Below are 15,001 nucleotides of genomic sequence, written 5' to 3'. Positions count from 1 at the left end.
TCCAAAGCCAAGGAGGGAGGGGGGAGGTTTGGGGGGAGGCAGTGCCCCCCCCTCAGCTCCTACGGCAGCTTGGAGGCACCGGTGGCCCGGGGGGCACTGATGGCCCCCCCTGTCCTGCAGGGGCACAAGAGGGGACATGGCTTAGGGGGTGTGGGGGACATACAGTTCTCCCACACCCCCCCCAACATGCAGGGTATGAATGGCAATGTCATGGGGGGGGGCACAGAGGCAGCAGGACCCCATGTGCAGAGCCCGGTGGCATGGCGGTCCCCAGGACATTGGACGTGGTGACCTGCGCTGGTCCCTTTACCGGTACAGTGGGGAGGGGACGGGGGCAAGGAGCAGGGGCAGGGTGCGATGGTCTGGGATCCTATGGCAGGATGGCAGCGGGGGGGTGGCGGAGGGACGGGGCAGTGAGGGGCCATGGCGGTGCCGGATGGCACAGACGGGGCGGCAGCAGCACTCACTTGACATTGAAGACCATGAGCGGCCGCTCCTCCCGCTTCTGCCAGGGGCTCTTCCTGTCGCCGCCGTCGTCCCCCCCCTCGCCCGCCTCCACCAGCGCCTCCTCCTCGGGGCTGGTCAGCGAGTCCCGGGGCGCTTCACTGGCGCTGCTGCGGCCGCTGCCCCCCCCGCGCCGCCCCCCGCCGCTGCCGCCGCCCGCCTCCAGCAGCGGGGCCAAGGAGCTGTCCTCGGGGGAGGCGGCGGCCGCGGCGGGGGAGGGCCGGGACCCTCCGTCCTCCCCGCCCACCGCAGCCCCGACGGCCCTCGGGAGGCGCGGGGGGGGGCCCGCGGGGCCGGAGCCCCGCTCCCCGCCCTGCAGGTCGATGTAGGAATGTCGGACCTGCGAGGAGCGGCCGTCCAAGGAGACGAACCAAGCCCGTGGGGGGGGCGGCCCCCCCAGTTCTAACAACTGCTGCCCCGCCAGCGCCTGCAGCTCCCCGTTGAGCTGCGCCACCGCCGACCCGTCCAGCAGCACCGGGATGGCCACCGAGCCGCTCACCGGCTGCGGGGCGCGGGCACCCGCCCAGCTCTCCCCTTCCTCAAACCCTTGCGCGGAGGATGAGGGGGCCGGGGGGGCGGCTGTGGGCACCCCCGTCGACCCGGGGCCCCCATCATTTTCAGGGGGACCCTCCGGCTCTCCAGGGGCCAGGCGCATGTACCGGGCGGGGATGAGGAGGGTGGGCATCACCCCCCGGTACACGTCCTCCGGGCCCCCACAGAGGAGGAGGGGAGCGGGGGGGGCCATGGAGGGCGGGCGGGGGGGAGGCTCGGGCAGCGGGTGCTCCGCGGGCTGCCCCCCGTAACGGGCGAACACGGGGGGCGAGGGGGGCCGGGGGGGGAAGGCGGGGGCCCCCCGGGGGTGCTCATCCGGCGGCTGCAGCCCGTCCACCGAGCGGGCAGCGCGGAGGCCGAAGGCTTCCCCGGGGCGCCCGTAGTCCTCCGGGGCAGGGGGCTGGCGGCGGCGGGGGGGGGCCAGGGTCCCGCCGGGGGTGCGGGGCCCGGCGCGGAGCTGGGGGGGGGCCCCCGGCGGCTGGAAGAAGTCCGGGCGGGCCGCGGGGGCCGCGCCGGGGGTCGGGACGTCGGTGTCCCCCCCCGAGGACGCCGTCTCGAGGTGGCTGCCGCCGCAGAGCAGGTCCAGCTGGGACACGGAGGTGGCCTGGTCCCTGCGCGCCACGTCCAGCGGCCCCGGCAGCGGCAGCTTGCGGTGCTGTGCCCGCGGCTTCAGGCACCGCCGCCTGCGGGGACACGGGGCGGGGGTCACCCCATGGGTGCTGGGGTCCCCTGGAGGAGAGGGCTCCGGCCAGAGATAGGGCACCCCCAGCCGTGTTGGGGACCCCGGGGGTGCGGATCGGGGGTGCTGACCTGCAGTAGTAGATGAGGAGGCAGAGGAGGATGAGGACGAGCAGGGCCAGCGCGCCCAGGATGGTGAGGAGGAAGATGGTGTGGTAGGTGGTGATGTCCGTCACCCCCGCCGCCATCGCCACCAGCCCTAGGGACAGCAGGGACACATGGAGCACCCCCCATGAAAACCCCCCAGGGCCTGCACCCACCAGCACCCCATGGATGGGTGTCCTCAATCCACAGGACAGCCCATCCCCAGCGCCACGGCTGGGGGCACCCACACGTGTCACCCTACCTGTGCTGGGAGAGGGCAGAGCTGCTGCCCAGTATCCCAACTGGGAGGAGACAAAAGTCCAGTAGAGCTGCCGGCCTTCCTTACGGATCAGCCCCGTCCCATTACGGACCCACAGCCCTGCAGGGACACACATCCACCCCCCACAGCGGGCTGAGACACCCAAACTTATCACCCCCCCACCATCCCCATCCAGCGCCGGGTCACCCCCTGCCACCCGCTTCAAGCAGCACTCACCGCTCTTGGGGTCGAACCTCCAGGCTGGCACGCTGGTGGCCACCACGGGGGCAGCGTCGGCAGCCAAGGGGACACAGAGCTCTATGGGGCCGGCCAGCGGCACCTCGGTCCCGTTGCCGGTGTAGAGGTGGACGCTGAGGGCCACCACGGGCGCCAGCTCCAGCCAGGTGGCATTGGCTGAGGGGACAACGGATGCTCGCACGGGGGGACCTCATGGTCCTGCCCCCCTCCCCAACCCCCTGGTGCCCCCCCCCCGTACCGCTGCTGTCCTGCTCGGCCCCCAGGAAGGCCGGGAAGGCGCGGGCCAGGCTGGGGCCAGAGGCTGCGGTGAGGGACGCGCCGAGCTGGCTGTAGGTGGAGCTGCGGGGCAGGCGCGCTGCCCGGCGCGGGAACTGCGCCCACGGCTGCCCACGGCCACCTTGGGGACACACAAGGTGGGTGGCAGCACCCAGGGGTGATGGGTGACATCCCCATCCCTCCAGAGCCAGCACTCACCTGGGGAGCCCAAGAGGATCTGCACCAGGTCCTCATACAGGATGAGGGTGGCCGGGCGCTCCGGGAGCAGGTAGAGGCTGATGGAGGCGTAGACTGCAAGGAGGGGGGTGATGGGGACCCCAAAAACATCCCATATATACCCCCATCCCTGCACCCCCACCCCTGTGCACCCCATCCCTGCAACTCCATCCCTGTACGGCCCCATTCCTGCACCCCACCCCGCTCCCCCATGAGCACTCCCACGTGTCCCCCCCAGCAAGGTGACCCCATTGATGCTATCCCGCGCTTCCCCCCCCCTCACTGGCCCTGGGGACAAGGGCTGGAGCCCAGCCCAGCCTCAGCATGGGGACGCTTTGGGGGCACCAGGACATGGCCACTCTCTTCCAAAGGGGCCAGACTCCCCCAAACACCTCTCCATGAGGGACCCCTTATCCCAAAATCCCTTTGGGGTCCCCATTAAGGGACCAGGAAAAGACTGGGATCCCCAGGAAAGAACTAGGGCTTCTCCGTATGAGCCACCCAGAGAGGCATTGGGGTCCCCCATAAGCGTCCAGAGTCCCTCCAGTAGAGGATTGTACCCCCTGATAAGGACCCAGAGCCCCCCAGTAAAGAGCTGGGGTCCCCCATGAGTGTTCTCAGCCCCCCAGTAAAGAGCCAGGGTCCCCATCACCCCCAGACCCCCCCCGTGCGGCGCTCGGGACCCGCATGAGGCCGCGGGCACTCACGCGGCAGCTTGTGGACGCGCCAGGGCACGGAGGCGGTGACGTGGCCGCGGCGGGCGGCGGTGACCAGCAGCCAGGAGCCCAGCCGGTAGGACACGGGCAGCGCGGCGCAGCCCTCGTGGTCGGTGGCACCGGCTGCCAGCGAGCTGCGGTTGCTCAGCACCTCCAGCGCGGCCTGAGCCAGCGGCACCAGCGTCCCGCTCTCGTACACCTGCACCCGCAGCACCACCTCTGCGGGACAGGGGCACGTGTGGGCACGGGCCCCCCCCGGAGCACGGCACCACCCCACCACCCGCCCTGCCGGGCCACGGACATCGTCCCAGCACGTGGTAGGACCCATTCCCAGTGCAATGGTGGGACCCATCGCCATGGACCATGGGCATCACCTTGGTGGGTCATGGCTGTCACCCGGCAGGGTGGTGGGACCTACCCTGGTGGACCATGGTCACCACTCTGGTTTGTGGGATGGGCACTATTCCAGCAGCATGGTAGGGCTCAGAATGGTGGAACCCATCTTCATGGGTCATAGGCACCATCCCAGCAGGTGGTGGGACCCATTCCCAGCACAATGGCCAGACTCATCCCAGCAAGTCACAGCCATCGTCTTAGTGGGTCATGGGCACCATCCTGGCAGGGAGGTGGGACCTATCTCCACAGAGATGGGTCCCACTATTCCGCTGATATGGGTCCCACCACCCTCCTGGGATGATGGCCACGACCCACCAGGGTGGCAGGACCCGTATCAGTGGAATAGTGGGATTTATCCTGGTGGGTCACGGCCACCATGCTGGTGTGTTATGGGCTCTACCCCACTGAGGTCACTGGTGCCACCCCAGCAGGCAGCAGGCCCCTCGCTGGCAGGTTTGCGCCACCATCCTTGTGGACATCACCTCTGAGCCCCTCTCTGTGCCCACCCTGTGCCCCTTGAAGCGGGCAGATGGGGGTCACTGCTGTGCCCACAAGTGGGTGCACCCAGTCATGTCCCCCTCACCCCCCCCACCAGAGCCCACCCAGGCCCATTCCCGCCCCCTCCCAGGGTACAACTCACACATGTCACAAGCTCAGGGGGTCTCTACCCTGCTGGGCTCCAGGGCTGGGTCCCCCAGTGCAGTTCCCGGTGCAGGGCAGGGGGAGAAACTGCTGGGGGGGGACCTCTGCACCCCCCTGTGGCCCCGGCCCCCCCCCGTGCTGGCACCATCCTGCGCATGATCCCAGCACATCCCTGGCATCTGGCCCGGCTCCGGCGCCGTCACCCTGGCAACGACCTCCTTCATCCCATGGCCCCAGGCGCTTCCGGGACCCCGTGTCCCCCCCAGCGGCATCCTGCACCCCCAAACCCCTTCACACCACTGGGCAACCCCATCCCTATCCTGCCCCCCCCAGCCCAGATGTTGCCCAGATGTGGTGATGGGTGAGGGGTGGAATTTGCAGCAGCTGCTTTGGCGATGCGCTGGGGGGGTGGACATGGGGGGTGTCCCCACACAGCAGGGACAGCCGGGGGGCAGGAATGTCCCCATGACCACACGCGGCCACCCACAGCTGCCCAGGGACAGCCGGCACCAGCGGCCACCCCACTGATGTCCCCAGAGCACGGGGGGGCACGGGCACAGCCTCCCCCCTCCCTACTCTCTGTGTCCCCCCCATTGCCAAGGGGACCCCAGAGGGTGCCACAGCCACCACAGGGCACGCTGGCCCCCCAGCACCTCCCAGTATGACCCCACGGTGCCATGATGGGGGGGGGAGGGTGCCAGGGATCTGGCCCTGCACCCTGTCACCGCGGCCACCCCATAGGGACGGTGACGCCACCAGAGACCTGAGCCAGCACCGGCAGGATGAGGCCAGGGCCGTGCCGGGCCAGGGAGCTCCTCACCCCACTGACACCACCTCGCCCCCCAGCACACCTCGAGGAGGGTTCGGGGTGCAGGTGGGGGTCATGGGGAGCCACAGGGACCCCAAAGAGCGATGCTGCACCCCCAGGCCCACCCTGCAAGAGGGCAACACCCAAACCCTGCCCCCCAATCCTGCACCCCCGGGTGCTGCTCAGGACCCCCCCCACCCGTCATCCTGCCCTCCGGAGCCCTGCCCGCACCCCCCCCCCCATCATGCACCCCATCACCCGGACCCCCCCACAATCTCCTGCACCCCCAAGCTCTGCCCAGGACTCCCGCACACACCATATGTGGGCCGGAACCCTGGCATTGCCCAAGGACCCCCCCGCCCTCCTGCACCCCTAATCTCTATCCATGCCCCCCCAGCCACCGTCATGCATCCCATGGCCTAAGACCCCCCCCACCCTCCTGCACCTCCAATCTCTGCCCACGACCCCCCCACCATCATGCACCCCATCACCGGGGCCCCCCCCACCCTCCTGCACCCCCAAGCTCCATCCATGAGCCCCCCTCCCCATCTCTACGCCTGGCACTGCCCAACACCCCCACACACCCCCTCCTGCACCCCAACCCCCCCCCAGCCCCCCATATGCCGGTGGCCGGAACCGGGCGGACCGCGGAGGGGGGGCAGACAGACAGAGGGACAGACGGGGGGGCAGCGGGGGCCGGGGGGGGTCGTGCGGGCGGGGATGGGGCCGGGGCCGCCGCACACAAAGGCCGTTCTCACCGTGCGCTCCCGGCTCCGCCGCGCCCCGCGCCCGCCGCCCGCCCGCGGCCACCAGCAGCAGCAGCACCGGCAGCGGCGGCAGGAGGCGGCGGGGCCGCATGGTCGCTCCGCGCCGTTACCCCGCCATGCCCGGCCCGCCCGGCCCGGCCCGCTCCGCCCGCCGCCGCCGCCGCGGGGACCGGGCTCCACCTGCCGGAGCCGCCGGGCACGGCCGCAGCCCCGGTACCGGCACCGCCCCCGGCACCGCCCCGGACCCCCGCAACACCCCCGGGACCGGCCCTCGGCACCGGCATCGCGGCGCTGACCCCGGCACCGGCACCGGCATCGCAGCACTGACCCCGGGAGAGGCACCGGCACCTCGGCACTGACCCTGGCACCGGGATCGGGACTTGGTACTGCCATGGCCCCACCGAGGTTGTCCCCGGTACCGGCCCTCACCCCCCAACTTCCCCTCCACCTCCAGTCCCGGCACCCACTCTGTTCCAGTCCCTCCCACCCCATCGCACCCCACGCCAGGCCTGTGCAGGCTCACAGGAGCACCCCAGAGCACCCCACGGGAAGCCCCATGGTGCCAGGCAGAGATTTATTGTCCAGGGGCGGGGGGGGGGTGCTGGGCCCCAGGGGCACCTCGAGATGCTGGGGACAGGGAGGAAGGGGGGTCCCGGGATACCCCATTAGTCCTGGGCACCCTCTGGCTCCTCAGCCTTGCCGGGTGCCAGCTCCTGCATGTCCTCGGCAGGCGGCCGTGTCCTCTTGAAGAAACCCATCTGGAAGAGGGGGACGGTGACAGCCACGGTGTCACCCCAGGGACCCCAGTGTCACACCCGGGGAACCCCACACCATCACCTCAGGGGACCCCCAGTGTCACCCTCGGGGACCCCAGCCTCACACTGGGGATCCCTCCAGCGCCATTGGGACCCCACCGCCATGGCAGGGTGTCACCAGGATCCACAAGGTCCCCACTGCCCACTCACCTTCCACATGAGGAGGATGAGGAGGGTGAGGAGCAGGAGCCCGGCGAGGACCCCCAGCACCACCCATGACACGGGCACCGTCCCCTCGCCCCCAGGGCTGGTGCGCATCACCTTGGTGACAGCCTGCAGAGGGACAGGGGTGACACCGCTGTCACCTCAGCCGGGCCCCGCGTCCCCTCTGCCTGTGCCAGCCCTACCATGGCCTCCCCGGCGGGCAGGACACGGGGCTGGACTCGGTAGGGCATGGCCGAGGTGTTGAACCAAGCCTGTGACTGGATGAGGAACTGCTTCAGGAGGTGCTCCCGCTGCGGACACACATGGGACACGTGGGGGACACATGGGGACACGGCACAGGGGTGCTAGCAGCCAACAGCCCTGCACCCGGCATCCCCAGGGCTGCTCTCTGCAGGTCCCCGGGGACCACGGTGCAGGAGGGGACATGGTGGGGACCCCCAGGGCACAGTGCCACCCCCGTCCCCTGCTGGGGACAATACCTGCTGCAGGGTGTCCATCCAGAGCAGCGCATGGACGCTCACCAGCGCCCGCTGGTCTCTGGCCAGGCCGGGCACCCGGCAGGCGATGTCCACACACGTGGCATTGCCGCAGTCCTATGGGACACGGCGGGTGTCACCCTGACCCCCACCCCAGCGCCACCCACCCCCAGCGCCCATCCTGGGCCGCAGCTCCCCCGGCAGTGCCCGCTCACCACCAGGATGGGCTCCTCCAGCCCCGCTCCCGGCGGCTGCTCCAGGTCCCGGCGCTCCCGCCGGTGTGAGCCATTGCGGGGCGCTGCGCCCGTGGGATGCGGGATCTCCAGCTGGAAGGAGATAAAGGGGACGCGGGCACCTCCCACACCTTGACACCCACCCAGCACCCAGCCGGAGACACCGGCCCCCACCCCGGGGCCATCCTACCTGCTCGGCATTGAGGCCGGGGGGGCTGGTGCAGTTCATGCCCCCCTCAGTGCCCAGCTCCAGCAGGTACAGCAGGATGCGGCCCCCCAGCCGGATGGGGATGGTGAGGTGCAGGGTGACCCCGCTGACGGTGCTGGGACCCTTGTTGTGGAGCTGTGGAGGACCGTGAGGTGGCACCGGGGAGGGGGCAGGCCCCAGGGGCCCATGGGTGCAGCACCTACCTGGTAGACATGCTCCACCTTGATGCCATGGTCTTCGAGCCGCCGGCTGCCCTCGTCCCGGTGCCAGCTCATGGGCAGCACCATGGTGGCCGGGAGGGAGTTGCTGGCAGGAGAAGGGGGTCAGTGTCCCTCTGCCTCACTCCCAGCCTCCCGTGCCCCCCCCAACCCTCACCCTCGCAGCTCCATCTCTGCCTGCGCCTCCACGGGCACCGTCACCGTCACCGATGTGTTGGTGGTGCTGGGGCTGTTCTTGCTGCAGGGATACAGTGGGGTGAGGCATGGACCTGAGCCTGGGGACACATTGAGGCCACCAAGTCCTGGGTGGCCAGGTCCCAGCAGTGGGCAGGGGAGAGGAGGACAAGGGGACAGGGGGAAGGGGCTTCATCACGGTGTCACCTCCGCAGCTGCAGCTGGAAGGTGATGGCATCACCCATGTCCTCCAGCCCGGACACGCTCAGCTCCATGTCCACAGTGATCTGCAGGCAGCACAGTGGTGAGCTGGTGACCCAGCACCACCGGCCCTGCCCAGCCCCAGTGAGTGATGGTCCTGGGGGAGGGTGACCCCATAGCCCCTTACCTGGGCACCTGCTTTCATGGGGTTGCCCAACTCACAGAGCACCACGTGGGTCCCGTTCTCCTTCCTGGGGTTGCAGCTCAGTTTCTCCTGTCCCTGTGGGGTTGGGACATGGAGAGGTGACGCTCACGGACCCCCCGCCACGCACCAACCAGCCTGGGGATGTGCACGGTCCAAGGTGCCCACCCTCGGCACCCATCACCACCAGGCACCCACATGAAGAGTGGTGGCCACCCATGGCAGCGTGCGAGCCCCTCCTGGCACCCACCGGGATGCTGCTCCGGGCCGCCTGGTAGTGGGTGCCGGGGGGCAGCAGCACCCGCAGCTCGGCCTCAAAGGCGCCTTCGCCCCTGTTGCTGGCATTGGCGCGAAGCAGCAGCGTGGCCTCGGCCCCGATGAGCAGGCGCCGGCTGGGCCTGGGGGGCACAGATGGGGGCACAGATGGGGACAGGGCTGCGCACCCCCGGGTGATGCTGCAGCCTCCCACCCGCCCCAGCGCTCACGTGTCAGCGGCCAGGAGGAGGTCGGGGACGCAGAGATTGTCCTCGCCACAGTCCTCCAGGATGATGTGGGTCTGCAGAGGGGACAGGGGGGCAGCGGGGGGGTCACGGGAGTCACTGGGGACTGAGGAGGGTACAAAGGGGGCATCCCAGGGAACTGGGACTGTGCTGGGGATAGCAGAGGATACTGCGGGACACCCCCAGGAAGGAGCAGGGATGGGAGGGATTGGGAATGGTAGAGAGTAGAGAGGGGACAAACTGGGGGGAATGTGTGTGACTGGGGACAGTGGGGAGTACAAAGGAGACATCCTGAGAGGGACTGGGGACAGGCAAGGACACTGGGTGGTACCCCAAGGGGGGGAGCAGGGACGGACGGGACATCCCAGGGAGGCCCTGGGGCAGCAGGGTGAGCACAGAGGGATGTGCCAGGGAGTGGTTGGCGACAGTGGGGGGGCCACGGGGACAACCCACAGAAGCACTGGGGACAATGGGGAGGTCAGGGGCTGTGTCCCAGGGAGAGGCTGGGGACAGGTTGGGGGCTGGAGCGTGGGGACGTTCCCACCCCGTGGCTCAGCCGTGTCCCCCCTACCTGCGCCTGCACCAGGGTGTCCCCATAGAGCACCAGCCCCGGCGCCCTCTCGGGCAGCGCCAGGCTCAGGCTCAGCGCCACCGGGCTCAGCTTGTCCTTGAAGTCGGCCTCGTCCTAGGGGCACCCATAGGCACCCCAGTGAGCACCCAACACGCCCCGCCCCGGGACCCCCACCCGGCCAGGCTGGGGACACCCCTGCCCACATCCCTGTCCCAACCCTGTCCCATCCCTGTCCCCATCCCGCCTGGGGATGCTCCTGTTTCCATCCCTGCCCTAATCTCAGCTGGGGCTGCTGCTGTCCCCATCCCTGACCCTTGTGCCCTGACCCTTCCCAATGTCCCCATCACCCCCCCACGCCAGCCCGCGCTGGCGCCGTCCCCATACCCGCAGGTACGCGGTGAGGTTGCGGCACACGGGGGGTGCCCCCGTGTCCAGCTCCAGCTCCTCGTGCCAGGACGCCTGGTGGCCCCGCAGCAGCAGCACCCTCCGGGACAGCCGGGGCTTCAGCCGGTCCAGCTGCAGCTCGGCCTCGAGGCCTGGCACAGCGGGCAGGGGGGAACACGGCACCGGTGACACCCGAGCTGTGCCCCTTGCCCCCCCCCCGCTGGCGCCGGCACTCACGGATGTGCTGCGGGATGCTCTGGCTCGTCACGCTGACACAGAGCACCACGGGGAAGCTGCGAGGGGACAGCACCCAGGGGTGCTCAGGGACCTGCCCCGGGGCAATGTCCCCACGGCGGCCGTGTCCCCAGCGCGGTGCCCCCAGCGCTCGGCTCACCAGCTGACACGGGTGCCGGAGCCGGGCAGGACGCACTCCAGGACCTCGGGGTTCAGCCCACCGGGGACACTCAGCTGGGTCCGGGCCACCACCACGGGCTGTCCCCTGGGACACAGGGACAGAGCTGAGGTGCTGGGGACCGGGGCAGCGTCCTCCTTGGGCTGTGCCAGCACCGGAGCCGGCGCCACGGGCACTCACCGGTACACGGCCACTTGGGCTGCGCCGTAAGCGCCCACCAGCAGATCTGTGGGGACGAGCAGGGGGTCGGTGACGGGGCAGGCGGCAGCGGGGGGCACTGGGGGGCACGGCGCTGGGGACGTACCTGAGTAACCGTTGCCATCGAGGTCGGTGGCTCCGCGCAGGGCGAAGCCGAAGGCGGCCGGGCCGGGGAAGGGGCTGTCGAGGCGCTGGGTGGGCACCGGCTCCAGCCCCTCGCTCTGCCCGCGGAAGATGAAGACCTGCCCGCTGCCACCGTCACCGCCGAAGGGGGCACCCACGGCCACGTCTGCGGGCACGGCGGCCATGAGCGCCCCCCGGCTGCCCCAGCTCCTGCCTCTGCTCCGCAGATGCTTTAGACCGGGCACCGCGGGGGTCCCCTGGCAGCGCTCCCATCCCAGCCCCGTGCCGGGTGCCGTTACCTCCGAAGCCGTCCTTGTCCTGGTCCCCGAGGCTGGCGATGGCGGCGGCGAAGCGGCCGTAGGGGTGAGTGCCCGTCAGGGTCTGGGAGGGCCGGGCGAGGGGCCGCTGCAGCCCCCCCAGGTACAGGTAGAGGCGCCCCAGCTCGCTGCGCTGCCCGTCGGGGCGCCGGGCCATGAGCAGGGGGGCACCCACCAGCACATCGTCCTGCCTGCACCCAGTGCAAGGGTCAGGGGAAGGGGCCCAGGTTTGGGGTCTGGTGGCACCTGGGTGGGTGCCAGGCAGGGGCAGCACCCATGGGTGCCCCTATGGAGGGGGGGGACAGTCCCAGCTCTCACCCATCCCCATTGACGTCGGCCACGGCCACTGTGTGCCCGAAGTACGATGCCACCTGGAAAGGGTCTGGGTGAGGGGAGGCACCGGGTGGGGGTGGGGGCTTGTGCTACAGGCACTGCGGGGTGTGCTGGGTGATGGGAGGGGGGAATTTGGGTGCTGGGGGTACTGGGGTGCCATGGGGTGACTGGGCAGGGTGGCAGTGGGCAGCAGGGAGCCATGGGGTGCTGGTAGGGAGCAGTGGTGTAAGACTGGGGGGCACTGGGGACAGGGTGCCGGGGGTGTCTGGGCAGTGGGGTGGGTGCAGGGTGTTGGGTACCTGCTCGCTGGTGATGCCCCACAGCTGGCGCAGGGTCACTCCCACACTGAAGATCTCCACCTGAGCAGAGCAGTGTCAGGCCCTGGCCCCATTATAGGGGGGCAAGTGGGGGGCATAGAACCATAGAAGCACAGAGCGGGTTGGGTTGGAAGGGATCTTAAAGCTCCTCCAGTTCCAACCCCTGCCACGGGCAGGGACCCCTTCCACTGGAGCAGCTTGCTCCAAGCTCCTGTGTCCAACCTGGCCTTGAACACTGCCAGGGATGGGGCATTTACCACTTCCTCGGCCATGGCCTTGGTGGTGTCCCCCTCATTGGACACCCATACCTGGCCCCACTCACCTCGCCCCTTGTGTTGCTCTTGTTGGGGACCCCCACCACGTACTCTGCAGAGACAAGAGCTCTGAGTGCCCCTCATGGCACTGGGGTGGGCTCAGAGGGTGCCCAGAGGCCATGTGTGTCACCCCCAAGCACTACCTTTGGTTTTGGGATTGCCATCGAACTCGCCCACAGCCACAGAGTACCCTGCAGGGAGATGGGCATCAGTGACCCTCTGTGCCCCAGCTCTGGGGCTGTGGGGCTGCCCCATGCTCACTGCTCACCCCGGTACCCATCCTCGTAGTCGAAGGACACCGGCTCCTCTGTGGGGCGTCCTGGTTGCTCTGGCCACAGCAGGGACTTGCCATGGAAGCGGGTGAGGATAGCATCAATTCCCACCGAGTACAGGAGCCCTGCGGGACACGGGGTGGCACCAGCGCTGATGAGGCACCTGCTGGCACTGGCCCTGGGCTGTCAGTGCCGCTGCGGGTGGCACCTACCGGGGTGCCCCATCCTGGGTGCCCTGGTCTTGCTGTGCCCACCCAAAGGCAGGACTCACCCATGAAGTAGTACCCGCCGGGGGCACCCAGAACCAGTGTCCCGTCCTGCAGGAGGAGCTGGTGTCAGCAGCCACACTGGGGCACCCCACTGCATCACCTCCTGCAGCATCCTCCCCTCACCCAGCATCCCCAACCCAACATCCCCATCCCAGCACCCCCAACCCAGCATTACCACCCCAGCATCCCAGCCCAGGTACCATCCCGGCCTCACCCTCTGCGTCCCCATGAGCATCCCTTGATCATCCCCCGGGCCACCCTGACACCCTCAGCACCCATCTCACCGAGGTGACGGCCGCGCTGAAGCCGATCTCGCAGTACCGCTTGTCATAGGCTGCGGGCACGGGGCAGGGTCAGACCGACCACGGGCGGGGGGCACCCACCGCCCGCACCCCCGGCCCCACGCACCGTAGTTGCTGTCCCGGTAGGCGCCGGCCATGAGGTGGTCGCGGCAGGGCGAGTACCAGGCGACGCGCAGCGGGCCGGGAGCACCCACGAAGCAGACGCCGGTCGGGGTGCGGAACGCCTCGTGCTGCCCGTCCAGCGCGTTCCAGTGCTGCAGCGGGGCGCAGGCCTGGCCAAGGGACGGGGATGCGCTGGGTGCCCCCTCCGCCGCCGGCACCCCCCGCCCGCCGCCGGTACCCACCACGAGCCTGCCCTGCCAGCTGGTGACGGATGCGCCCAGCCACTGGTGCGCTTTGTAGGTGCGCAGCTCCAGGGTGCCCTGCGCCTCGGTCTCGTCTCCTGCGGGTGCAGGGAGGGGGAGCGGTGCCGGGTGCTGGTGACCCCCCCGAGGCCCCCTGCGCCCCGCGGCCCCCACTCACCCGTGGTGTCGATGGGGAGGGGGTCGCAGGGGGTCCCGCTGGGGGGCCAGGGGCAGAGGAAGACGGCTCCGGGCTGCGCCACGCCGGGCTGGGAGGTGTTGGCGCGGGGGGCTCCCACCACCACGCTGGAACTGCGGGGGACAGGGGTCGGGGGTCCGGGGGGGTCGGGCGCTGTGCCCGGCCCCAGCACCCCGGGCTCCCCCCTACCTGCCCCGGGCCGTGTGGAAATCCAGGGAGAAGCCGAAGTAGCTGCCGGGGGTTCCCTTGTACGTGGCGGGGGGGTCCTGGAGGAGGCTGAGGGCAGGGGCCGAGCGCAGCGCCCCGAGGAGCAGCAGGGCCCGCAGCAGCGCGGCAGCACCCGCAGCAGCGCCCATCGCCGCCCGAACTGAAGGCCCAGTCCCGGCACAGCCCGGACCGGCCCTGCCTTATCTGGGGGGATGCAGCCGGGGACGGGACAGAGGGGACAGGAAGGGGAACCCCCGCGCACGCAACCACACGGGGAGGGGTGGGGGGGCACGGCCACGGTCGAAGCAGCACAAACGCGCACCCAGCACCCGCTGAGCCCCAACCCCCCGTGCTGTGGGACCCGTATCTCGGGGTGCAGGCCCGGCCAGAGGAACTGCGGCGGGAGCGGGGGAGCTGCGGGGTGCAGGGGCCCCATCCGCCGTCCCCAAGGTCCTTTCCGCAGCAGAGGGAGCAGTGAGGGGCTCCCCCCTATCGCAGCACCAGCACTGGGCATCGCCACCAAACTGCCCCAAAACCCCACCGGGGAGAAGAGCAGGGCCGGGCAGCCCAGGGCATCTGGCAAAGGGGCAGGGGAGGGGATGAGTGCCAGGGCTGGGGACAGCCACAGCCAGGCCAGCAAGAGGGCTCCTTGTTCCGGATGCAGGGAAAGGTGCCCACGGGCCAAGTCAGGCTTGGGCAGTGCTGGAGGGAGGCCATGGAGATGCTGCAAGGGCTGGAGCAGCTCTGCTCTGGAGCCAGGCTGAGAGAGCTGGGCTGGGGCAGCCTGGAGAAGAGAAGGCTCCTGAAGGGGAGACCTGAGAGCAGCTCCAGTGCCTAAAGGGGCTGCAGGAAACCTGGAGAGGGGCTTGGGACAAGGGCCTGTAGGGACAGGCCAAGGGGAATGGGTTGAACCTGCCAGAGGGGAGGCTGAGATGAGCTCTTAGGCAGAAGCTCTTCCCTGTGAGGGTGCTGAGGCGCTGGCCCAGGGTGCCCAGAGAAGCTGTGGCTGCCCCATCCCTGGCAGTGTTCAAGGC

General features: G+C 70.0%; 2 protein-coding genes across 2 annotated transcripts; both read right to left on the bottom strand.

The window, feature by feature from the left end:
- Positions 1-59: 59 nt before the first annotated feature.
- On the bottom strand, positions 60-6,307 carry FAM171A2 (family with sequence similarity 171 member A2; the record flags this gene model as incomplete). Its single annotated transcript, XM_080633343.1, has 9 exons — positions 60-114; positions 468-1,739; positions 1,867-1,993; positions 2,141-2,257; positions 2,375-2,551; positions 2,634-2,792; positions 2,870-2,962; positions 3,595-3,822; positions 6,208-6,307. 9 exons carry the CDS (start codon positions 6,305-6,307, stop codon positions 60-62), a joined length of 2,328 nt encoding a protein of 775 aa, XP_080489469.1.
- A 466-nt stretch (positions 6,308-6,773) lies between these two features.
- ITGA2B (integrin subunit alpha 2b) lies at positions 6,774-14,122 on the bottom strand. Its single transcript, XM_080633219.1, has 30 exons — positions 13,950-14,122; positions 13,743-13,873; positions 13,565-13,662; positions 13,327-13,492; positions 13,203-13,252; positions 12,921-12,966; positions 12,646-12,774; positions 12,521-12,568; positions 12,386-12,429; positions 12,046-12,105; positions 11,732-11,784; positions 11,396-11,604; positions 11,080-11,262; positions 10,956-11,001; positions 10,758-10,862; positions 10,601-10,656; positions 10,364-10,515; positions 9,980-10,093; positions 9,394-9,464; positions 9,159-9,306; positions 8,894-8,986; positions 8,713-8,792; positions 8,489-8,569; positions 8,317-8,419; positions 8,096-8,248; positions 7,888-7,998; positions 7,676-7,789; positions 7,379-7,486; positions 7,182-7,304; positions 6,774-6,974 (listed from the first exon to the last, which is right to left on the bottom strand). The coding sequence occupies exons 1-30, from the start codon at positions 14,114-14,116 to the stop codon at positions 6,882-6,884; spliced, it is 3,135 nt and encodes a 1,044-aa protein (XP_080489345.1). The 5' UTR covers positions 14,117-14,122; the 3' UTR covers positions 6,774-6,881.
- Positions 14,123-15,001: the final 879 nt, after the last annotated feature.

The sequence above is a fragment of the Psittacula echo genome, assembly GCF_963264785.1.
Source record: "Psittacula echo genome assembly, chromosome: 23".
Classification (NCBI taxonomy): Eukaryota; Metazoa; Chordata; class Aves; order Psittaciformes; family Psittacidae; genus Psittacula; species Psittacula echo.
This window is presented reverse-complemented; position numbering and strand designations above follow the sequence as displayed.